Source organism: Rhinichthys klamathensis, unplaced genomic scaffold, assembly GCF_029890125.1.
Source record: "Rhinichthys klamathensis goyatoka isolate OS25496 unplaced genomic scaffold, OSU_Roscu_1.1 h1tg000613l_1, whole genome shotgun sequence".
NCBI classification, from domain to species: domain Eukaryota; kingdom Metazoa; phylum Chordata; class Actinopteri; order Cypriniformes; family Leuciscidae; genus Rhinichthys; species Rhinichthys klamathensis.
In genome coordinates, this window is record NW_026607066.1 from 142,845 (window position 1) to 169,488 (window position 26,644).

At 37.4% G+C, this 26,644-nt stretch overlaps 1 protein-coding gene across 5 annotated transcripts; it reads right to left on the reverse strand.

The window, feature by feature from the left end:
• zmynd8 (zinc finger, MYND-type containing 8) lies at window positions 1–26,644 on the reverse strand. 5 transcript variants are annotated; one of them, XM_056240776.1, is made up of 20 exons: window positions 26,544–26,644; window positions 22,291–22,358; window positions 21,961–22,112; window positions 18,461–18,604; window positions 16,825–16,938; window positions 14,905–14,997; window positions 14,701–14,788; window positions 14,554–14,609; window positions 14,386–14,463; window positions 14,177–14,292; window positions 13,194–13,681; window positions 12,845–12,973; window positions 11,684–11,845; window positions 10,625–11,191; window positions 6,529–7,032; window positions 5,180–5,385; window positions 4,979–5,059; window positions 4,798–4,876; window positions 3,933–4,172; window positions 1–635 (listed from the first exon to the last, which is right to left on the reverse strand). In XM_056240776.1, exons 1-20 carry the CDS (start codon window positions 26,555–26,557, stop codon window positions 460–462), a joined length of 3,555 nt encoding a protein of 1,184 aa, XP_056096751.1. In that variant the 5' UTR covers window positions 26,558–26,644; the 3' UTR covers window positions 1–459. The 5 variants fall into 5 exon arrangements, with proteins under 5 accessions (XP_056096751.1, XP_056096749.1, XP_056096750.1 ...); XM_056240774.1 differs by having other exon boundaries at window positions 18,461–18,682; XM_056240775.1 differs by lacking the exon at window positions 26,544–26,644 and adding an exon at window positions 23,885–24,557 and having other exon boundaries at window positions 18,461–18,682; window positions 22,291–22,359.

Here is a 26,644-nt window from a genome sequence, read left to right on the forward strand (position 1 = left end):
TAAAAAAAACCATGTCGCTGTAACCATTTTTAAAGTGAATGATGTTACTCATTCTTTTAGATTATACCTGCAAATCAGGTGTTCTGAAATATTATAAATATAATTTTGGCAACATTAAAAATATGAACTCAAAAGTTATCAGACCCCACATACCCACAAGTTTCAAAAGAAAAAGAAACAAACTGGTCATTCTGTTACAATCAAACTCAGCAGAGCAATAGGACAACCCTCTCAATCCTACACCAGGAAATGTTTGGATGGTCTTTGTGTCTTAGTTTTGGAACATTCAGACAGTCATAACAGAAAAAAAAACAAAAAACATAAGCACAATCAGGCAAGACAAACGGTAGTTGAAAGAGTTTTTGTAGTGAAGAATTTGACAACATCTATATACAGCTGTACAAACATAAGTGCTGTTGTAGTGTATGTTTTGTTGTTGTTGTTTTTTTTACATGTGAGCTAGGACATAGTGATAGTGACATTGTCCTTAGCTTTATCTGCTTCACTGTCTTTGTCTGCAGGTGTAGCAGATACAGTCGCTCTCGGTGAGTTGGGTCCATTGTTCGGCTGCCCAGGAGCTTTGGGAGTAACATCTGTGCTGCCTTCTGACTCTTGTTCTTGCTGTGATGATGTTGCTGGAATTCACAAAGTCATTTCATATACTTATTAATAAGACAAGTCATGTACACACACACACACGCACTTTTGAATGCTTTAAATTTATCAAAAGTAACATTAAAGACATTGCCACAATACATTTCTATTTCAAATAAACGCTATTATTTCACAAAAATACTGAGTAGCACATCTATTTTCAACATTGATAATAATAAATATTGTTTAAGTATATTAGAATGATTTCTGAAGGATCATGTGACACTGATCATGTTCCCATGCAACACGTGTTGTATATTCCAAGTGTTCTGGGGGTATATGATAAGGTTTAGTGAACAACAGAACGAAATTTTATTTATTTTTAAACAAAATTCTTGACCTTGGCCGTTGGTCTTCAGTTCACAGATACCTGATATGCGCAAGTTGTGCAGCTGTGTGTTGAATGATACATTAAACTTGTTATACTAAACCCTATCGTATACCCCAGAACACTATATGGCACGTCTCGCATGGGACCATTGTGTGATACTTTTGCGTCTGTTTTAAAAAGCTTGATGCTGGTTCCTATCCACTGCCATTACATGGACGAGCGTGAAAGGGACTTTTAAAAAAAAAAAATCCTCGTTTTGTGGTCCATAAAAGAAAAAAGGGCATACAGCATTAGAACAACACCAGGGTCAGTAAATGATGACTTAATTTTCATTTAAAGGTGAACTATCCCTTTAATGAGAGTTTATTAGGCTGTTGTCACTTTAAGACCTCACGCACATGAAGCGGATCTGACATGCTTCCGATATTCTCTCAACTCTTCACGGTCATTTAAGACTTTTTAACCAGTAACGCCAGTAACGGGCATTTCGACATAAGTTTGTGTTTCTGTCCGTTCAAAAGAGAACTCCATGCGGTACTGGCGCGCTGTCTGGAGCAGCTTTCTGTGTGCAGAACATCGTGTTTCACAGACATTGTGCCAGTACGGTGACCGGGAGGGGACATGTTCGGCTCACATAGTTTTGTCGGGGCCACGACATGTTCACTTGTGGGAACGTGATAATATGTTGTGGCTCCAAAATCATTTTGTCAAGGTAACGAGATCATTTTCTTGTGCCCTCGACTTCTTATTTTGAGGGAACGACATCTATTTCTCGTGGCCACGAGTTTAATGGGTAAACAAACATGACCATGTCAATCTGGGATTATCAGAAATTTAATTATTAATAAATTAATGTTCTATTTTGTATTAAGGATGACAAAAAATTGCTGACTTAACAAATGATTAAATTAACTATACTACTATTATATTATACTATATTGTGCGTGATGTTGCCTATAGACAATGATAATAAACTTATCATTGATAAGTTTATTATCAAAGAATGCTAAAAGATTATGTAAGAACGTAAAATAATATAGGCCTACAAGAATTTTTTTATCCATCCTATCCCACAGCCTTTTAAATCCATTCACTGATCATGTCTTTTTTATTAAATATTTTTCGATTAATATTATTCTATAGACACCTATAGCCATTAATTAGTGGCCAAAATAAAATGAAATACCATATGATAAATTCCCGTAAAGTGGACTTCTTGTAAAATGTGCGCTCACAGAAATTAAGCATATGGAATCAAAGCTTTATTGGTATGACTGTCGGGAATTTACACTATTTACAAAACATAGGCTATGTAAATAGGCCTATTAGATTAGCCTATAGACCTTATGTAGCCCCGCCCCTTTTCAGCACTGCGCTTGTTGTCTTTTGTCTTCCGGTCTGTATTTTCACAGCGATCTTGCGTGATGAATGAACGACTCGTTTTAAAATCTTCCCGGTCTACTGACATTTCTTAAGACATCTGCTTTAAACATTACAATCCTCATGATAACTTTCGTTAACTTTACATGAAGTAAATCCACTTCAAAAGCTAATTACTCCTGGACAGTAATGCCATAGAGATATACAGAGCGACCGCAAAAACAGAAGTTCAAAGACAATATTCTAAAGATGGCGGCGCCCTCGTTTCTCTGGCGCATAAGGTCTATACAGAGCGTTAATTGGGTAAAGAAATAATTAGATCAATCGGAAAATAAAATAAATAGCCTATTTACAATTATTTAACAAAAGTAAGATAACCTACATATCAGTGAATGGATTTAAAATACTTTGGGAAAGAGATTAATATTTTTTCTCCTTTTTTATATCTTAAATATTCTTTTAACATCATTCGAATGCTGTCACGGGCACAAGCCTATACTACATTTGCAAATGAAAACAGGCGCTCATTTATCGTCAAATACTGGCGTATCACAAGCCTAAAAAAATACAGTCATAAAGTCAAAACTTTATTGCCATGATTGGGTATTTACATTATTTACAAAACATAAGTAACATAATATACAGAACGTTAATTAGGTAAAGAGATACGTAAAATTAAGGGGGAAATAAAGCAAATACATAACAAAAAAACAATAATAATAATAATATACAAATAATAAATAAAAAAGAAACGATCGGTGAATAGATTTAAAATGTTTTCTTGTAGGCCTATATTATTTTAAGTTAAACTTCATTCAAATGCTTTTTATAGCCAACATTGCGCAAAATACCTATAATAGCCTGTAATAGTAGGTTACTATAATAATTTTAATATAAAATAAAACATTAATTTATTAATAATATACATTTCTGATAATCCCCAGGTTGCTATGGTCACGCAGGTTTGTTTACGCATAACTCGTGACCACAAGATCATACATATTTTTCTCGTGGCCCCCAGTCATGCGTAAACAAACCTGTAATTAAATGATCACGTTCCCATGAGTTAATATGTTGTGGCCACGAGAAAACTAAGTGAACCGACGAACATGTCCCCACCCATGCACCAGTACATCTTTGAGTTCTCTTCAGCATCTTATTGCGCTTGAATGGTTTAAAAGCACTTGAGTGAATGATAGCATGATCATATAATGTAATGCTAGCCAAAGGATGCCAGGGGGAAAAAACGGATGCTGTGTTAATTGCGCTAAATATTTTTAACACATTAAAATACATTTTTTTTAATAAAAAATAAATCCCAAAATTAACACGTTAATTTCGACAGCCGTAATTAAAATAAAAAAACAGTCATTTTAAATATGTAATAATATTTCACAATATTACTGTTTTTACTGTATTTTTTACTGACATTTATAATATATGATCCGACAGACATAACCATATTCACACTAGTAAATTTTGTAGTGTTTGGGGTTTTAAACACATTGTATTTCTTTATTACCAGTCAAAGTTCTGTTGGAGTTCTGAGCCTCATACTATGTCTTACCAGACTGTGTGCATGACTTCATGTGCTCAGGCCAGTGTGCTTGTTGGCAGGGATAGTCGCAGTAGCTGGTGTTCCAGCAACAGTAGAAAATGGCCTCCTTTCTGCAGTTTGCACACCACTGCTTCTTTTTTGTTTCATCCACAGCCTGCTGTTTCTCCACCTCCATCTGCTTCTTGACCTCCGTAACGATTCGCTCTCGCTCCTGCTCAAGACTCTGCCTCATCTCTGCCATGGTTAGCTCTGAGTACATTGGTACCATTTCAATATTACAACATTTTCAATTTATCGCTAGGAAGACATTGAAAATTATGTGAATGCATATATAAACAAAATGCAAATCAGAAAATGAATATCTATTTGTAATACTCTAGGCTATAATGTAATGGCTAAATTCACTTTTGAATTCAGGCATCGCAAATAATTGGCTTAAGTTTTTGTTGTTTTATTTTTAAGTTATATCTGCCATTCTATAAATGGCCATTATAGGGCCATTCTATAAACATAGAATTTTAATATCAGCCATTTACAGGTTTGAGACGGTGACATAAAATTAATTATCAGCTTATCAGTATAGGTCAGAATTGTATCATTGGTGCATCCCCAAGTTAAATGAACTATTATTACTTTTTTTTTTAAAATAAAGGTTCTAAACTGGTTTTCGCAGCAATGCGAAAAAGAACAACTTTTTGTTTCCTCAAAGAACCTTTCAGTGAACAGTTATTAAAAGAAAATCTAAATAACCTTTTTCCACTATAAATAACCTTTTGTTGAATAGAAAAGGTTCCATGGGTGGTAGAAGTTCTTCATGGAACCATAGATGCCAATAAATAAGTTATTTTTAAGAGTGTATGAGAAAATGACATACCTAAATTGTGTTTCATCTCTGATAACTCTTGTTGATGTAGCCACTGCAGTTTTTCAATTTCAATTCGCAACCGTCTAATCTGTAACAGGGTAGAAAGGTTTTTTAATTCATATTCTCAAGTTGTTAAATAATTCACCAATAGTGCTTTGCTCTTCTCCAGGTTTACTTAACAAATACAAACCTCAGCTATTGTGTTTCCCGACGTACTCTTGGAAAGGTCATTATATATCTCAGTCATCGTCCCTTTAATTGCATCCATGATCTATTAATAGTTCAAAAACTTAGTCAGACACATAAATAATTACATTTATGGATTTATGAATTAAAATGTTTTTTATCTAATGATGTTGTTTTCAACCCCCATGTCTATTAGCAATCTCACTTTGTTAGTGTACTTGGCTATGTCTGCCGCTACATCTGCAGATGTGGTGGGGATCTGGAAGTCTCCAGTTGTGGAAGTTGATGATGAAGAGGAAGAGCTGACAGTGGCTCCTGCCATCATGGTGGCCGATACCGGTGTGCTGGTCACCAGGGTGACTGCAGAGGTGGAGGTGGAGGTGGTGTGTGGGGTGTCTTTCTGCTGCACAGCTGGATTTAAACACACCAACAAATATAACACTTTTCATAATTATGCATTAACATTTCGTGTGAACAGCGCAATAGCCAATCGTAATGTGTTGGAGACACTGCCTCCTCTCACATGACTTTTTCCCATTCATTTTTCATTAATCCCCACCAAACCCATGGCACGCTATAGGGGGTCTGTTAAAACTCAGTGGGCTCATGGGAGGCAAGAAATAAGCTGCTGGTGGACAGTGTAACTTGAGCGATTTATACATGTTCAATGTCATATTTTTGTATGTGTGGAATAATAAAATAAAAAAAAATTGTGGAATAATACTTAAAAAAAAAGAGAAGTTTTTGAAAGAAGTCTCTTATGCTCACCAAGGCTGATTTTTTAAGATAAAAAAATACAGTAAAAACATGCAAAATAGAGAGTTAAATGAACAGCATTTATTTGAAACAGAAACATTATTATTATTATTATCAATGTTGAAAATATTTGTGTACAATTTTTTTCAGGATTCTTTGATTAATAGAAAGTTCAAAAGAACAGCATTTATTTGAAATAGAAAGCTTTTGCAACACTATAAATGTCTTGACTGTCACTTTTGATCAATTTAATGCATCCTTGCTGAATAATATAACTAACTTCTTTCCCAAAAAAATTAAATTCGCACTGCTCCCAAACTTTTGAACAGTAGTGTATAATATTACAAAAGCTTTCTATTTGAGATAAATGCTGTTCTTTTGAGCTTTCTATTCATCAAATCTTGAAAATAAAATGTGTACAAATATGTTTTCAACATTGATGATAAGAATAAGAATAAGAAGAAGAAGAAGAAGAAGAAGAAGAAGAAGAAGAAGAAGAAGAAGAGTTTCTTGAGCAGCAAGTTTAAGTATATTAGAATGATTTCTGAAGGATCATGTGACACTGAAGACTGGAGTAATGATGCTGAAAATTCCCAAGAATAAATTGCATTAAAAAAAAATATTTAAATAGAAAAGTAATTTTAAACTGTAAAAATATTTCACAAAATTACTGTTTTTGCTGTATTTTGAATCAAATAAATCCATCCTTACCGAGCAGAAGAGAAGAAAATAATATTTAGTCTATATATGACATTTATAGTATGTTAATTCTTTATTTAATCGTATTGAACTGAATACCTTTCACAGCCTGTCGTGTTTGGTATCTGGTGCTGGATGAAGGCTGTTGTCCCGACGAGGATGAGGACACCTGCGCTTGCTGCTGTGGCTGTTGGCTGTGCTGCACCTGTGTTAACACCTGAGCCTGCGTGGCCGGTTGCGCTTGGCCCTGCTGCTGCCTATGCACCTTCTGCATGTGCCACTTTTGAGAGGACGTCTGAAACTTGGTAGTGGGGTTCCACACGACGGCCCGCTGAACCACAGGTACGGTCTCTCTGGGAAGTAAGGGCCGCTGTTTCTTTACTGTGCTGGCGGAGATGGGCGAGGAACTGTTGGTGTTGGAGGGAGTGGTGATGGGGAGGGTGGAGGAGGTCAGAGCAGTGCTGGTCGGAGCTGCTGTGAGGGGTATTATGTTAAGTGGGACAGACATTGGGGACTGAGATGGGTCTTTAATAGTTGGGGAGGAGGAAAGGGCCGCTGAGTTCTGAGGCTGGGTGAGAGCACTTGAAATTGGAGTGGCTTTACCTGCAGTCAAAGAAAAACATGAGAGCATGAGACAGGGTTATTATTATTATGGTAAACTAAAACATTACCACTAAACATTTTCATTAGGCTACTTGAAATAAAAACATTTTTTAACTTAGTTTCCAATGCAATAGTTCTCATGGGAGAAATATATTTCTATGTCCTAAAATAACTAAAAACACACAACAAAATTACTAAAACTCTAAAATGAAAATAGAAACAAAATATAAAAACTAATTCAAAATGTCAAGTCATTTAAATGCCACTAAGTCACTAATAAAAATGCCCAAAACAATAAAATTATTAAAACTTGGAAATGGAAAATATAAAAACAAAATTCAAAATATGAATAAAGTCTCAATGATTCTAAAAAACACTATAAACACTAATAAAACACTATGAACTGTCAAGCAATAAATCACTTTTCTACTTTGTTAAACATAACTTTTTAACAAGACATTTGCTGGTTTATCATTAGTTTCTGTTTTTGTCCAGTTACAGTGGTTCAAATAGTAATCACACAGCTACCCAGTAAACAAAATAAATACATGGACATGAAATATTGATTTGAGCTTAAATTATTTTACAATCGTATGCTATTATCTTTCATCGTCAGCAACGAAAAAGTTTACTATAACGTACAACACAATCGGCTTAGCAACCAGACGAACACTACAACAATATAAAAGTAACTGAGAGAATTTTTTTCTATCGGTATAATAATCTGCGACGCAAGATGGCGTCTGTCGCGGTTGAAACGAAAGCGCGTGTCCGCGTTATACCTGTCTGCCTTCATCGGCCTAAAAAATATCTGACTGACAGCAAAATGCGCGATTGACCAATCAAAATAAAATAAAGTTTTCGCTTACCGATGAGATTTTTATTTATTTTGTGAGTGAAAGTGTCTGATAATATTGGGTAAAACAAGTAGGCCTAGTATTCGGCAGGTTGTGTGATCTCGATCACCACAAAGCAATTAACTGATTCAGTGTGAAAAGAAAAATTAGGCTACTTGACGCTGGAAACTTGTCAAATGGCAAATGGAGGTTTCTAGAAGTTTTCTTAATCTAAAGAAGCTGGGTTAATAGTATTATTTACTGCTCTATTGGGTTGCCAACGATCTTAGTTCTTTATGAAAATAAGTATAAAAGGGACACTTGGGGTATACTGTACAGTCATTGCAGTTATAAAATTGCATATAATTAATGAAGTAATCTCAGACATGAACACATTTGTTTTGCTTCTAAAAAGACTAATATATTATACTTAGGCCTAAATTATATATATAAATATTTTTAGAAGCAAAACAAATGTGTTCATGTCAACAACCCGAATGTCTTTGAGATATCTGTCAATAAAGCATTTTTTAAACTGAAATTTAAAGGTGCTTGAGACTTTTTTGTGTGTGGTAATTTTGTGTTGTGAAAAAACAATAATGAGACCCAAGTTTAAAGTCACCATGAAATCAGAATTGACAATTATTTTATACTATACCATAGAATATAGCAGTATTTATTATGAATGATTTATCCATGCACATCGAAATAAAAAAAATAAAAATCATGTGCCCTCGTAATCTTTAATCAAAATAAATGATCCTCCCTCTTGCAGCGACATTTCTTCTTTGATGACGTGTTTATCGGCACAAGGGAAGGACAACCTGTCACTCACATGACATCACAGCAAAAGCAAACCACAGCGATCCAACTATCCAACCAATTGACCCTTCGCAGGGAGTTTGATTGACGGGCTTTCTGACCTATCATAATCCGCCATTCGCCGAATCCGCCATTTTTGTCCGACAAAGCAGTCAGGAGAGTTAGTAGATTAACATGGGTGGATTTGAACTTGAACATGTTTATTTGATGCTATAAATTAACTAGAAGGAAGAGATGATCGGTTCACTAGCAGCTTTAACTGAGGCTCTACAGCGAAAGAGCCACAAATTTATTGTTTATTGTTTGTTTAAATTTCTTTAAAATATTACCAAATTTGAAAGTTGAGACTTTGTTTCATATCAAAAGTAACCTGGTCTGTCCTGTCTGTCAGCGCGTTGTCAGTGTCCTCTCTGCTCCGCGATGTATTATTCACTGTGTGAGAACATGGTGTGGTGTGAGAGCGGCATAGCTTGTAAGACATAGGAACAGTAACTAAAGGGGGCGGGTCTTTGCGAACGGTCAATTCCCACTGGACAAAATCAAGAGCTGCCCTACATTCCTTGCTAAAAAATCGAGCATAAACCAGCAAGAATTCCATGTTGGTCCAGCCTGGTTTATTCTGGTTATGGCTGGTATAGTGCTGATCTTGCTGGTTCACCAGCATTCCCTCCCATATCCAATGATTGGAACCAGCAACCAGCATCACCTTATGCTGCTGAACAGCCATGCTGGATTTTCAGCAGGTTTTTTTTTTGTTCGAGCCATTTCACTCGGATATACGTCACAATAGAGAAGAACAGACTATTACAACTTTCATGCTAACTTTAAAGCCTTCCACTAATTGACATTGATATACGAATGGTCTCTCACATTCAGGTTGGGCATTGGCAAAATCACTTTTAGGGCGCTTTCACACTTGGTTCGATTGCCTGTTCCAAACCCGAGTTCGATTGCTCCCCCCTCCCCCTGCCCCCGATGGACTGTGTTCACATTATATTATTTGTATCCGAACCGCGGTACGCTTGCGTCATCAAGCTGCAGCTGGCGCGTAATCGTTTTGCTTGGTAACCGGCGCCGCTATGAATGAAAAGGCATCAAAATGGATAGAATTGCTCGCTTCACATTTGTTCTTCTTTTGGTTGTGTTTTCAAAGAATAGATACAGAAACACACTTGCGTCTGTCTGCCGCAAAAGTACTAAAATCGTTCCAAAGACAGCTGGGCAAGCATAAATCATCTCTCTGCCTGCAGTGCGTCAATCCCGTTTTTCGTCAAGGTAAGTGTATATACACACACACACGCGCGTGCGCGCACTGACGACTGTCCTGTCGTCCACATTATACATTATACGTCATCAATAGTGGTTCACTTCCGCGGTTTGGTTCAATTGCGTTCATATCAGCAGCAAACCGTACCTGAGTTCACATGAACCGTACCCCAGTCCACCCTTTAAGCGGACTTGAGTACGGTTCGCGGGTGCGCACCCGAGTTCGGAAGACAGCGTTCACATCATCCAAATGAACCGAACTCTGAAGTCATTTGAACCCAGGTGCGCACCAAAAGTGCTAGTGTGAAAGCGCCCTTAAACTAGGTGGTCATCCGGCCTATGCTTGCGTATACTCTAGCCTAGACCAAAAGTATTCAACCCTGCTCCTTGGGATCCACTGGACCCACCGCAAAACAAGCTTTTCAGGATCGCTTGAAAATACAAAAGGCAGGTGAGCTGAAGCAGGTTTGAAATCAACTTTGCAGGACAATGGGTCCCCAGGAGCAGGGGTCAAGACCTCTGCCATAGACTACACTACTGCCTCTACAGGAGATTGGGTTTAATATGGAACGCTACTTTGATGTCTTAAATACAAGACGATTCCGTATTAAACGGAACGGTTGGCAGTCCTATGCTTTATTGACACTGATTCATAAAGGGAATCTGACCTTCAGTTTTGGAGGCTGTGGGCTCTTTGAGTGCGGTGACAGCGGCTGAATCTTTCCTGTTCCTCTTCCTCTCCTTCCCTGCCTGCTCTTCCCCCAAGTCAATGACCAGCTCCCTCTCAGAATCTGAGTCCATGTCTACATCCACAGATGCCGGTAGCCCGGCCGCCTCAGAGCTGCTCTTGGGTTTCTCTCTGGTATCTGAGGATACTTGAGCTGCTTTCTGTTTCTCAGGAGGTTCTTTCTCTGAGTCCATTCCTGGTTTGTCTTTAGCTATAGGGTTGGAGGTGCTTTTTTGGCTGGTTTCTCCTTTGGTTGCTGTACTGGCCGTGGCAGCAGACTCTGTGCTGCTGTCTTTGTCCTTACCAGCAGCAGCCGATGGTTTTGACTTTTTCTTGGGTGGCTCTTTCTCATTTGTATCATCAGCTGGGTTTTTACAGTCTTGGCCACTCTTGGATTTTTGTTCATCATCGCTGCCGTATTCACTGTCGCTTGAGTCAGACTTGTCGGATTCCTCTGAATCGCTGTGTTCTACGCCTTTATACACATCCTCAGATATTTCATCTATACCTGTGAGACAGAGCAAATGTTTAACCTTCAGAATAGTAATAACACATTCGCTATCAATTTCTTCATAAATAAAAAGGCATTGGAAAATAAATGACTGCCAGAGTCAGAGTGTAACTAACTGACTGGTGAAAACAGGAATATATATTAAAAAAAAAAATCCAAGAATCTTTGTGCAAATTTTTTTGACAACAGTTTAATTATAAATGTATTCAAATATTATCTTGAGAAATCGAAAATTTCTATTGTAAAAACTATTAGATATTCCCAAAGGTGTATTGAGTTAATCAAAACCGTATTCTAATTAATAGGCATAATTAGTCAAAAATAAAAAAAATTATTTTTTTCTAAATTTCTAATAAAATAAAATGTTTAACGGAATTTTGGTAATGGTGTGTGAATGGCACCAATGTGAACAAAACACTGAAAGCCGGTGCCACTGCAATTTTAAGTCAATTGAAAGTGTGAAAATGGCTTTTGTGTTTCTGAACTGACCCAGCTGTGCTTTGCAGCTCTCTATGGTCTTGTCCAGGTTGAGTTGAAAACGGCTTCTGATTTGTCTCTTTGGAGAGGTGAGGGAGGGCTGAGCCCCCTGCTGCTGTTGTTGCTGGACACTTTCACTCAGCTCCTTCAGGTCCATCTCTGCCTTACTACGATCTGAAAGAGATCACAAGGCTCTCACTAGACCATTATGAGCATATAAAGCATATGGGCTGAATTAAAGAGTTTACCAATTCTTAATTCACTAGTCTTTCTTGAGGTACAGAATATTTACTATAAATAAGCTCTAGGATGATTTAGAAAGACTATGGGCCAGATTTACTAACAGCTTGTACCAGCAAAAACCTTCTTTTGGCATGAAAAAAGTACTGTCAGGATTTACTAAAGACACGGCGTGAAAGATTAGCAATGAAAAGGCATGGACACGGCTGACCTTATTGTATATCCATTTGTAGGAGTTTCTCTTTCAGACTCAAAATGTATGGGAGGAGAGTATTTAAATGAATCATGCAAGGTGATTTACTAAGGTTTGCGCTAGTCAATTTACAGGTATTTGGCCATTATTTACCACCCAAAATAAGCATGTGTTAAACCAGACACTAATTTGCGCTGCTCTTAGAAGGTAGCGTTTGCAGAACATGTCACTCCCATTGGCGCTTTTTTGGAATTGCCCTCTCATGCTAATTTACCCTGTTCAGTAAATCTTTTTTCCTTGGAATAACACTGAAGACTGGAGTAATGATGCTGAAATGTCAGTGTTACAGTCACAGCAATAAATCACATTTGAAAAAATATTTTAAATAGAAAACCGTTTATTAGTATGGGCTGCTGCAGGTGCTTGAGACTTTTTTTTGTGGTAATTTTGTGTTTCTGTGAAAAAAAGACTAACAATAATGAGGCCAAAGTTTAAAGTCACCATGAAATCAGAATCAGAATACGTAAAAAAATTAATGTGCCCTCATAATCTTTAATCAAAATAAATTCTTCACAATCAGTTCACAATATTTCTGTTATCAAATAAAAGCAGCCCTGAGCATAAGAAACTTATTTCAAAAACATTTAAACCCCACACTTTTGAATGTTAGTGTATATTCAGAAAATAAATGTGCTTATTTTTTTAAAAGAAAAGAAATAAATGAACTGACGGAGGTTTACCAAGGTTGAGGTTGAGGATGCTGCCAGTGGTGGGGGTCTTCTCCTGTTTAACTGGGGTGCTGGGAGCTGGTGAGTGGAAGGGTTTAGGGCTTTCTAAGGTGTTGCCTGCTTTAGGAGGGGTAGACGATGCTGCAAGAGTAGATCTGAGCTTTAATAAAACATACCGCTATGTTTAAATACTATTATATTACAATTAAATTTATGACTGTGTCTAAAACTATAGCAATACATGTTTTTGGCAGGTTGCTTCTGATCTCTTCTATATCTTCAAAAGCCCTTTTCAATATATTTCACAAGTAGACCATACATATGCAAAGCAACAGTGTGCATGTTTTAAACTTATATATACCAGTGCAATCCAGTGACTCCTCTCCAGTGCTATAATGGGGCAGGGCCGCTCTAGCATGACCTTTCTCTGCAGTCTCCTGTTCTCCATCAGATCCCGTATGGGCAGAGGAGTTAGTGCTCATTGGTGAACGAGGCATGTCCGTCAATGAGATTCGTCTTCCTGTCCCGCTCCCACTGGACACCATGCTCTTGCCCACGAGCAACTTAGGAGATGCCGTCACATCAAAGCTGAACTTGATCTTCTCAAGTTTTTCAGGTTTGATGGAGCCCGCGCCAGGATTTCCCGGGTCCAGGAGCATCTGGAACTGGTTGTCTGGTGTGTAAGGTGTGCGGAATGGGGCGTAATTAAAAACTCCAAATTTTTTGCGGATGTTTTCTACATACACTTCCATCTCCTGCATGGCACTGTTGAAGATGCTCTTGGTCTTTTTCACAGAGAAGGGAATCTCTTTGGACATGAGGTAGCAGTTGTTAATAGGAACCCAGGCCCTGTATATTAAAACAAATAAGTTAGAATAAAATAATACAGTGAAGTTACGCTCGACCCCCAACTGTTAACTATATCTATAAATTATGTGAAATGTCAAGTAATATGTCTGTCTTCGCCTAAATTGAAATGCAGTATGATATCAATCATAGCCAATCAAAACATATGTATTTGTTTAATAAATAGATTTTCAGATAAGTGGATTTTTGGAGAAATGCAGGGCTGCAACAACTAATCTATAATTGCAACAAAAATCCACATTGAAAATAATGTGTGCACTGTGCACAAAGAAGCTTAATGACATCTATTTCTATGGAAAAAATAATTTTTATGGAAAAAAAACATTTGGATGAGCAGTCAATGTGCAATTATGCAACACTGTTGACGCTCACTTCTGATTAGGACTAAAAACTCAGATTAAGATGAAGCAAATTAAGTTTTTAATTGACATTTTGCCGCATAGTGGATGGTTAATATGTGGTTCAAAGGTTCCTCACCTGTCATGCTGCCCAAAGAACCGTGCATCCACCTGTCCATCTTTGTCTCGAAGAGCTTTGGCAGGCCAAAATGGGAATCCCTTCAGCTTGGCCCAGACCAGAGGGTGGGGGTTGCTCTGATGCACACACATATTTCATGAACAGATGGGTAACTCACACTGGTTACTATGTGAAGATGGAATTTAATTTTGTTTAGTTAAGACACTCACACATGGTTCACAAAACCAGTTGTCCCTTTTCTGGCATGCAGAGAGATAGCACTCTGGACAGACTTCAATCTCATTCATCTGAAAAATAATTGTTTTTTAAAAAAAAATGGTACTGAACAAAGTATATGCTTATTTTTGCTTACAATTCTTATCATTTACAATACATACTTCATGCTCGCAGATTTTTACAATAACTTTAGCCGTTGCTGTAAGTTTATGGTTGCCTAAGAAAAAAACAGATGGAAACAGTTAGTCTTAACATAAACCCTCAGCAGAAACAAATTTGACAATACTGTGAAACTGTTAGCAACCAACCTCCATTATAAATGATACAATTGTGCAAAATCCACTTCACATCAGCAAGGAAAGCCTCAGTGGAGCCATACATTTTCTTTTTGATATTCTGAATAGGAGCAAAAAGTGAACACACTAATGAAACCCTTTCATAACATGCCAGATATTATACATTCCTAAGATTTGACAATGTTGATTTTTCAGGATCAAATGCTTCATTTTCACCTTTTCTAAAGTGCAGAGATCCATGGGATGAAATATATACTCTGCATAATCAGGATGCTGTTCCAATGACACCGGCTTCTGAAATGGCTCCGTCTGGGGGGAAAAAAAGAGACATTTTAGGATTGAAGTATAGTTCACCCAAAAATTTTAATAATTGATTCATCTTCATAGGTTTTGATAACTGAATGACTTTCTTTCTTCCATGGAACACAAAAAGAAATATTTAGCAGAATATCCAAGCTGTTCTTTATACAATGGAAGTAAATGGTGACCATGGATATCAGACATGTTTTTGTTTTTTAAAGATAAAAAATTTGGTCTATTTCTCACAAAAAGCTATCATATGGTTTCAAAAGATCTGAGATGTAGTGCATGAATTCTTCGGACAATGTTTGCTTGATGCTTCTATGGTGCTTTTTTGGAGCTTAACAGCCTCTGGTCCCCATTCACTTTCACTGTACAGATATCTGTAGAGATAGAAGATCAGCATAAACATCTCATTTTGTGTTTCAGAAAGTAAGTCTGTTTTAAACAACATCAGGGTAAGTAAATGAACTGCCCCTTTAAGAAACATTTTGTCAAAAGTGCAATAATGTCCAGAGTGTCTTTGCATGATTGGTATTGAGCAGATCATCTTTCACTTTACCACCTCCACCAACTGCGCCATTTAGACTACAGGCCAAGGTAGTAATACTATATGACTGATACGACATGAAGACTCCAAACATATTGGAGAAGTAGGGGACAAAAAAAGGTGGGGAATATAGCTAGGTGATTTCTGCAGGACATTTGTTTTCCCAATTAAAAGTTTTTCTCAGTTAAGAAACTTGGAGAAGGCGAGAAGATAAATGAGCTTAGTTCGGTTTTGAAAGAAAACTGCTCCATGATCTGGGATGGCTCTTTAAGGGTGTTTCACTGTTTTTTGTACACTGTAAAAATGCTTGAAATAATAAATAAATAACACACAAAATGGTGCAGTTAAAATCTCTTAATTAGTTAACTAAGTTCATAATTGTAATTTGGTTTAATATCGCAGTAATGTTACTTTAAAATACAGCAAAATGTATGGTTTTTGAAAGTAAAAACGATTTATTACCATATAATTTAAGGTAAAAAAACAAAACAGTAAAGGCACATTTACAGCAGTCCCTGCATGACATGATATTTAGCATAAATAATTTTTGGGTTTCTTATTTTTGCTATTAGTAATCTACATTGGGGTGTTCTGTTACATTTTCTGTTATTTAGTGTATTTTTAAGTCATGTGTGTTATCCTGTTGGTGTTTTGTCTTTGTGTGTATGACCCGGTTCACTGTCTATAGTGTATTGGCCATTTATGATGAACTCTGTCACCTATGGTGGTTATCTGTACATTTTAATGTGAAAAGCATTTTGAGATTTTGATAGTTCAAGTAGCATGGTATTTTAACATTATATCACTTAATGATGTAATAGACAGGCATTAAAGTTGTTGAGATCCTACCTGTCTGACCGTTACCATTTTGTTTATGTAAATAGGGAATTATCTAATTTAACACCAGTCAAGTATGAAGTGCTGCAAGGGTCTGATGAAACTTTTTTCAAAACCAAAACTTTAGCACTTGTGTTGGCCTGCTGTGTAGAACAACTAACCCAACCAAACAAACCAAATTGTGATGTGAAAGCAACACTAAAGAGCACCATTGAGACGTTCATGACGTGTTTCAGGTGTGCTGAATGTGTCTATGCCTGTTCTATGTGGAAGGGGGCTTTCATTTGAGACTCACATTTCATATGGAAGTATACAATGTTAAAAAAGTGGGAAAATGTTACCATTTTGCACCATTGCTTTGTTTTTGCACTAGATCTAGGCACAACTCTCTAATGTTAACTAAATCCTGGATTTGCTGAAGGAGGACCATCAAAAGTCATGAAACTTACACCTGGCTGCTTCATCTTCTGGAGAGCAAACTTCAGCAGGAAAGACAACTGGTCCAATGTGAGCATCGTCATAGCTTTACTCTGGGTCTCTATGCACTCTGCAACTGTTATTTTCTGTAAAGAAAAGAGAGAAATGCTTAAACTCAACATGAAATCAAAATGGACAATTCTTATTTTTTTATGGAATATTGCAGGATTATTATAATAAATGATTTATCTGTGCACATCATTATATTTTTTTTAATTCACGTGTCCTCGTCGTAATCTTTAATCAAAATAACTTCCCCTCCCTCTTGCAGCACATCTCTTCTCTGATGATGTGTCTTCTCTGTCACTCACATGACATCACAGCAATAGCAACCATCCAATGATCCAATCAATTCCCGATGGACAAACTCAAGTCCCGCTCTAGATTTTTTCTTGTTCGAGAAGCCGTTTCACGTCTCAATAAGGAAGAAAATAGAGAAAAATTGCATCTTCCTTTCATGCTTACTTTAAAGCTTTCTTTAAAGTCCCCCCGTAGTCAATCATTTTATCCCTTAAAACTCACCTTTGATCATCAAAACGACATATTTAAAAAAAAAATGCTTCATTTTTTTTGTCATTCCTTAAAATAGCTTGAATGTAACTACACCCTTGCCTCATTTAGTATACACGGTTCTATGAATATGCAAATTAGCCCCGCCTCCACTCACTCACACCAGCTCAGAGATCCACTCGTTGATGATCACACGTTGACGTGATTGGTTACAAGGTAGTTTGTAACATCAGAAACATCAGCGATTTCAAACCGTGTTTTTGAGACTGTCTTTGGTTCAATGCAGTTTTAAGAAAAAAAACTCAGCAATGGTGTTGACTTATGAATTTGCACATGGTTTGTCTTAAAGCAGATTAAAAACACCACGTAGACGTATAAGCAACATGAAAAGCTTGATTTTCACCACAGGGGGACTTTAAATGCAAATATAAAAGAGATGTTTCTATATCACAAAAAAATAAATTTTTCTATTTCTTCTGAATACGTTTTTAAAAATGTATTGAAACTACGCTACAAAAATGGGTCATTCAGAAACCATGGTCATGGTATATGACAACGCATTCTCATCCCAAAGCGTAATATTTTGACTCTTTTGCCAAAGCGTCTATATCCAACGCATATGGCACCCTTTAGCGTCAATATAACACGCTTCGGTTTTGGGTAGGTTTAGGTCTGGGGTAGTGTTAGGGTTAGACCACTAGGAGGCGCCATATATCTGCGTCTCAAATGACGCTAAAGGGTGCCATGTGCGTTGGATATAGACGCTTTGGCAAAAGAGTCAGTATATTACGCCTTGGGATGAGAACGGGCTCTATATGACTGCCCCCCATTTACGCTTCAGCAACATTTCACATGCAAAAAGGTTAGCCAATCAAAAAGAGGTAATTTATATACAGTATAAATGTCTTAAAGTTACAGTAGCAAAATCATGTTTACTTCAAAAGGGTGGAAAATTGCTAGGCAATTACAAATTGTGACTTTTTATATTATAATTGGCCTTTGGAAAAAAAATATATAGGCTATATAAAAAAACGTTTAAAAAATAGTTATAAATGACTAAAAATCTTCATTGTTAAGTGAAGCCACGTGAGCCAGTACCTCACATTCAGGGCAGAACCAGTCTCCTTCAGGCTCTGCAGCCAGTTTGAGGCACTTAGCGTGGTAGACGCGCGGGCAGAGCTCACAGCAGAGCACCTGACCCTCGCGGTGGCACACCCAGCAGTAGAAGTCATTCCGCCCGTCCTGCGGTACAACATCAACAGGGTCTGTGGTGAGTGCGGGCTGCTTCACATAGTAAAAGGGACCATGTCTTAGTTCTGACTGGAATGCGGGCGAGAGAAACAGAGGGTCGGGGTTTCAAAACACGGGTATTAAAAGTAACAAGACAAAACCAACAAGCACAAAGGTTATCGATCAGGGAGTGGCATGGAAGGACAGAGGAGAGCAAATGTAGACAAATGGGCACTGAATTAATGGCATTTCAATCTGTAACATGAAGGTAAATGCATCCTTGTCAGAGGCAGAAACAAGCTTCGGCCTAATAATTCATTGCAGCTGCATCAACATGAATCATAGTCTGTCTGGATACACATTTCTGCTTAGCTTGCATGAAAGCCACCTGCCTTGCATTTGTTTGGCTGAGCTCATTATCTGTCTCATAAAACTAAAGATGAGGACCTTAGGTTGTTTGTGAAAATGAATGTCACTGTCGAAAGATGGCACGTGTTTGGATACCCTGCAAAAACGTAGGTAGCGGTCGATTCAAGAGGGTTTATCAATCGCAGATACCAGGGCTTGACATTAAAGGTATTGTAGGTAGGAATTTGTTTAAAAACTTTTTGCCAAATTTGTTTAAACTTTCTATATATATCAATGCATAATTAAAATGTAAGTACTCTGGAAAAGAGAGTATAAAAATCGAGTGTCTGTAGTCCTCTCAGGGCTGTAATAAACACAGCTACTTATCTCCATTCACTTCCACCCCCTCCATTCTGGGCTCCTTCCAAAACCACGCCCCCAAAACACATGAACGCGCGATGCCGACAGCTCACAGCTGGAGGACGCGCTTACCAGCGCCCAGCGGAGAGGAGCAGTGCATGTAGTGACATCATGTCAGACTCACATGTAATAAAATACCTAACTTTATCATTATGAATATAAACAACTAACATGGCTGTTAGTACTCACTATCAAGCTAGCATATCGATACTGGTAAAGTTTAAAATATATTGAGTTTGATTCGTTAACGAGCTAGTAACATAAAGCAAAGCTAAAAACAGGTTGCATTGATACACGTTTTCCCATTACAATCAGTTACACTGTGATGAAGGTGAATTTCGTGTAAGATTCATAACATATACGCCGTGTTTTGCATGTAATTGTGTCTCTTACTAGTCTCTTACCCTCCTCGAGTCAAACGAGTGCGCGCATGTGGGCAGCGCATGTAGCAGCGGGGGTGTTGCCATGGTTGCGAGAGAGTGACAGACGCCTAAGCCAATCCATTGTTTCGTCCCGGAAGGAAATAATGAGCTGTGTTTAGTGCAGATTAAACGGTCTAGAGTCACTCGATTTTTATACTCTTTTTATCAGAGTACTTACATTTTAATGATGCATTGATATATATAGAAAGTTTAAACAAATTTGGGAAAAAGTTTTTTAGACCAAAAACGACCTACCCTACCTTTAAATAAGGATAGTCTGTTTGCATAGATTTGCTGTTGAGCAAAGCGCTCATGGTGTGAGTGTGTGTGTGTGTGTGTGTGTGTGAAAAACAGTGTGATGCGATGGCCACATCAGTAAAAAAAATTAATGTTCAACATATACCAACAGTTTACAAATAAAACAAGAACACAAGAATATATTAATATATTGATACATTCTTGACACTATAACAGCCTTATTAAACTGACCCTCCGAATTATTCATTTAATTATTTCATTTTGAGGACATCAATCATTCATGTCCTTTAGATGTGGCTTTGCCTTTGTATGAATATGTAAATATATTATTATTAGTAGTAGTTGTTGTTTTTGAATTATTATGGCTTTGTACAAATATATTATTACTCAAATTATAAATCCTTATAAAAGTTTAAAAAAATAAATAAGATTTCTCTTCTAAATATTAATGTAAAATATAATGTACTTTGCATTTGACACTTAATTAGAAAATTGCTACTTATTGCTAAAAAGGGGAAAATTACTTATTAGATATAATTACTATTTGATTTTATTTAAATACTTATGTTTTCAAAATGTATTTAAATTCTTTGTTCAAAATTCAAAACAATTTTACATTCAATAAGTTAAAAACTATGAACAAGCTACTGTAGATTTAAGTAGTTAAAATGTATGAGGTTTACACATACATTTTTTAATTTATATAATTAAAAAATATATTAAATGTATATTTATACATCAGAACTGGGCTCACTATTGGCCAGCATCACACGCATCACACACATGACCAGGGTTGGCCAATAGTGAGCCTACGTTCTGACGTACAACCCAGAAGCGTTGCGCTGTTACACTACATGAACTCACTCAGAGGCCCACACAGAAGAAAATTAATAGTTGAATAAAGTCATTATTTTTGGGGGTTTTGGGCACAAAAAGTATTCTTGTTGCTTGATAAACTTATGGTTGAGCCACTGTAGTCACTTGGACTATTTTAAACATTGTCTTTACTAAAATTTCTGGGCCGGCAAGTTTTGATCCCATAGAAGCCTATGGAGGAGTGATCCAGGTCTCAGATTTAATCAAAAATATCTTAATTTGTGTTCCGAAAATTAACAAAAGTCTTAAGGGGTTGGAACAACATGAGGGTAAGTGATTACTGACAGAATTTAAATTTTTGGGTGAAATAACCCTTTAACCCCCTGGAGCCGTTTGGATTACTTTTATGATGGATGGATGCGCTTTTTTGGGCTTCAAAATACAAGTTACCATTCACTCCCATTATAAAGCTTGGAAGAGCCAGGATATTTTTTAATATATAGTGTTTGGCTGAAAGATGAAAGTCATATACACATGACTTGAGGGTGAGTAAATTATGGGATAATTTTCATTTTGTGATTAACTAACCCTTTAAATAGAGGCTTAGTGAGATTTTATTGAGTGATATGATTTTGAAAATGACTAAAATCAAATAAATATTTGAAAGAAAATAGCAATATTAATTGACAAGGCTGTTAGTAGATTTTGTAACAGACACATGTCTATTATTTGACCAAGTGGGCAAAGATCACCCAGGTAATCCGTCTTGCTAATATATTATACTAGACACAGTCTGGTAGTGTTCTGATTTTATTATTTGTGAGAGGTAGACTTGTTTACAGGGCTCCTAAAACACATTTTGACAATCAGATTTAAATTCTTTTCAGCTAAAACAGCAGAAAAGCAAGTGGCCCTATAATGACAATATCGTAAAAAGTACAGGATGATGGCAATGATGAATACCATAAAATCTTGCAGTGTATCACCACGAAGAAGCCACCCAAAATACAATAAATAAATAAATAAAACAAACGGACACTGAAATTAGTGAATGACTGACATGCAGGACTGAACAAGGGCTTGTATGGGGAGCGAAAGTTGCACCTGATCTTTACTGCTATTGACGGCTCCTGGTTTTTTCTTCTTTTTCACAGGACTGGAGGAGGATTCGGAAGGGGAGTGTCCGTTTGAGGAGTGAAGGGGGCTGGAAACTTTGCGCTTAGGAACGGTCCTTTCCGCTGGACCTTGATCAGAGACTGCACAGCAATGGGACAAATTACTGATGTAAACGCAGAGTAGAAAATTTACAAAACTAAACCATACTGAAAGACATCAAAACATCAACAAATATGGAAGCTGACACTTTTGCACTGTTTTCACACTTGAATGTGGAAATAAATGAGGCACACTCATCACATCAAGGACAATTCTCACCCTTGGATCGTGTTGCAATTTCCATCCCTTCAATTGCATCTGACTCCTTCCCTTCTCCTTCAGCCAAACTGCCACAATGAAAATAAATTAATGATATTAAATCTCCATTTTTACACCTATACCTGCTGTTTTGTCATAGTGGCACCTTTATTTCTGATATCGTTCGTTTCTGTTTAAAAAGAAAGAAAAAAAAAACGTTTTTACACAAATTATACATTTTTCACCTTCAGACGGAATATTTTTTTAGCAATCATGAAGCTAAAAAAACATGATAAAATCTAACCTAACTTCACCATTTTACCAAACACCAAGCAAGCAAAGGCCTTCGTATAGTATTTCACTGAATTCAGGCTTTATTTCCACAGCTTGAATGCAGAAGAGAAGGAAGTTCACAGTGAAAGAGCCCTTTGACGTCAGATTCACAGCAGGGCCTCCTTCAGAGTCAACACAATATGCTTATTCTCCACTCCACGCTAAGGACAAATGTAGCTAATCTGACTCCAAAATGCGAAACTTACAGGTATATGTAACGTATTGTTATATAATACGTATTGTTGAAGAAACTAAACATTAAGAATAAGCATGAAACATCATGAGGCAGATGTAAGTCCAAATATACAAATGAGCATTTGATACTAGCATAAAAACAAAACAATCAGCTGTGGCATTTCCTGATGGTTTCGATAACAAGTGGCATGGCATAAAACATCACATTTTATGTAAACATATACAAAAAAGCAAAGCAGTTTCCATTCTGGATAATAATAATAATGTGCTTTTCTCCAATCAAAGGCAACACAGTTTAGTTACAACGCTGGCAAAGGTAGCACCAAGATGGCTGCCTTTCACTGCCAAGAGAGAATTTTCTATTAGAAATTCCAATAAACACACAAACGCCATCTGAATGTGATGTGCACATCAGAACAATGGTCCATAACTCATCAGATATAGTGTCGGTTGATGCCAACGCTAAACCTCAATTTCAATTTTGGATGCAGCACGTACACTTGAGACTTTCCATGCGACATAACGCTTTCCATCTGAGTCGTTTTGCAGCCTGAAAGGTTTTAAAAAGGCCCATTTTCTCTGCTGATGCCCAGGTCATTATCACACACGCCCACCATATTTCGTTCATGAACAGAGGAACAGAGCACATCCTCCTAGAACAAACCTCAGGATGATCAAAACCAAAAAATCACACTGTTATTGACAGTCACAAGGTCTGTTCTCATGCGTTTGCACTGATGTGGCAGCGATATCTTGCTATGTCCTGCACCCCCAACCTTCAGAGATGCAGATGGGGAGGGGGTGTGTTGACAGCATGCACAAGGCAAACATCTGTAGAGCATGAGCTCTTGCCATCTTGGCCTCCTCACGTCCAACCTGCATGCACCATCCACTCCCCACCCACAGCAGAGTCCAGTTTCCTCTTACACAAGCAAAAACCCGAACACATGAGTTAAAAATGGCAAAATACAATCACAGAAACACGTATACACTTAAAATACAAGCTTCCTCCCCCCAAAAAACACACATTCCCACTAGCATTGTATGATTCTCCATCTAAAAACTGACATATAATAACAGCATACCTTTTTTCTTTACAGGCACAGTACACAGATTCTTCAGGCTGAGCCTTTTAAATGGGCTTTTTTCAGATTTAAAGGCAGTGAGGGATGAGACAAAGATGGGTGCAGAATTTTCCAGAAGGGCCTTGCTCTCCCTGCTGCTCTCAGAGCGATTGTCAATCTTTAACCTCAGCTGTGTGCTGCCGATTGGTTTGAGAGCCACACGGAGGCGCGTGATTGGGCGGCTGGCGCTGTGTGTGCCACACAGGCTCTCCCTGCTCCCCTCTCTCTGCTCTGATACACTGCTGCAATGCAGGGAGGGCTGCTGCTGCTGCTGCCATTTACAAGGAAAATACTCATCTTCTACTCTGAAATCTACCGGTGTGAATGCACACGGGACGTAGATGTTTCGGACAAACATGTCAGATGGTTTTATCCTCCTCCCCCTCCTGAAGTCACTACTATAAGGGCGACCATTTTGATCACATTCTCTCTCCTTGTCGTGTTAAGTAAGAGCCGGATGGAGATTTGACAAATGAGCGACTCACAGGAATGCAGTAAGGGCCTTTTAAACACCATGAGACAAAGAAAGGGCTGGAAAATGTAATCTGAGTCGTGTTAAATTGCAGGTCTTGGGAATACTCCTTATGTTCTCCCATTTAGCTGCTGGAGATTGACTTACAGTCAGCCGCCTGCCAAAATGAGCTCATGAACCAACTAAAAATATTTTAGTTTGCACAGTAATGTTGTAATAGGATCAATGGCATGATGATGCTCATTTTTCTGTCTGGATCTATTGTTTTGGGGGTGTTTTTTCCCCATAAATACACATTAAAAATACCATTTATACTTGAATACACATATAATGAGCATGGTTTTAATTTCTGTATTAAAAATCATTTCGATATTTTTGAGGGGGCATAAAGTAAAACATGTCAGGGTGGCACTGTCTTAACATAATGGGAAAAAGGTCCAATTAAAGAATTACATTTTTTAAAAGAAAACCTTATTCTTATCATCATCATCACCATCATCACCGTTGTTGTTTTTAGAAAAAACTATATATTAATAAAACTGCTTCACTGCTTATTAATATTTGAAAAACTTTGTCCAACAAGTCATGTGGTCTGACCATCAAAAATAGATGAAGAAATAAAAGTTGTATTAATATAGTTTTTCAAAAACAACAACAGGGATGATGATGATGATGATGATGATGATGATGATGATAAAAACAGGAAATGATGTCATAGAGAGGACTCCTGCAGACCCTTTATGGCTGCGTGTGAAGGTCAATAAGTCTCTTAAACATCAGACCTTAGTTAGTTCAGGTTGTAAAATGTCATGTGGTACAACTTACATGAATAATTCCTGATGATATTTGTAATTATATATTGTTTGTCTTATTTGTCTACAGCTAATGATAGCTAATGATAAATTGTTGATAGCTATGATTCAAATAATTTGTTTTCTTATTTTCCTGTAGTAATAATCATCTGCTCCTTTCTTTTTAACACATACAACTCATCCATCCCCCAAAAATCTCAGCAACAAAAGATCAAATCACATTTCTAGAAGTATAAGCTCAAACATATTTTAGGAAATCACAAGTGCACATATGCACTGTCAATCAGACAGGTGAACCCAACAGACAATCAGGTTTAATCACTTTAACATACAAACTGTGAAACGCACAGGTTTTTACTAGAAGACAATGACTACTACAGCAGATTAAAAACTAAAATCACCTCAGTTTGATATTATGGTTGTGGAAAAACACCACTAGTCAAGAGTCCTCTGCTATGACCTTCTGATCAGGCCATTGCTATAGTAAATACAGTCTCCAAATACATGCCATCCAAAAGAAATATTTAAAATGCTGAATACAAACGTAATATTAATGAAGCCACATTAAGTAAAACGCTTATATTCATACACAGACACAAAAACAGTCTTTGTGGTTGCGCAGCTGAAAAAGGAAGTCTGTCTGAAATGGCTGCCAACTCATACCACAACTAAGTTTTGATAAAATGCCTGGCCTGTACTGACTCTTTACAACCCGAGTAAACAGACAGAAGCCTGTATTTAACTTAGAAAGTCAAACACACGCCTAATTCACCATCTATATGCATCTATTTATAGAAAAGAGAGTTTCTTCTATTTCAGATCCAATAACTCTGTCAGCAAAATCAATCTGCTGTATGCTTTTGCGAATTAGGCCTATATCCTGAGCAAAATGGACATTCAGCATTATGTCAGCCATTGAAAAGTGCTCCTTTAACTTGCAACCTGAGCCAAAACTCAGCCATTCTACATGTGCGCTTCCTCTCACAGCCTGCACTGTCTGCTCCTCAGGGCCTTCCATTTTGAGAGGCCTGGCCTGTGACACAACCTGACACGACTGTGCTCCTCTCCGGCTCTAGAGAAACATTACTAGGACAGAGACCAGAAGAGGCCATTTTGGTCACAGAGTTAGCACAGGTCAGTCATGCGATCCTGGAGACTAAAACACAGTGTGAGTGTGATTTCTGAGTTGCCTCTGCCTGCCAGGATCCAGCTCTTTGGAGTTGGGACAGGTTTTTGTCCCCTGTCTCTCAGAAAATCCAGCATTTCTGCATGACATAATTCAACCATTAGCATTAACAGGTAGTATAAAAAGCATATAAGCAATGAAAAATCTCTTACCTCTGTGGATGCATGGCTTAAAACAGTGGGTAATGTCAATGCTTATTAAAACATGGAGGACAGCCCTCCCTCTCTCTATCTCTCTACACAGCAGTCTCGGC

Excerpts from the sequence above, each read along its gene's own strand:
- zmynd8 (XM_056240774.1), bottom strand. Across the intron at positions 7,033-10,624 it reads CACAGCCTCCAAAACTGAAG|GTAAAGCCACTCCAATTTCA; the intron begins GTCAGATTCCCT and ends CTTTGACTGCAG. Across the intron at positions 636-3,932 it reads GAAGTCATGCACACAGTCTG|CAACATCATCACAGCAAGAA; the intron begins GTAAGACATAGT and ends TGTGAATTCCAG.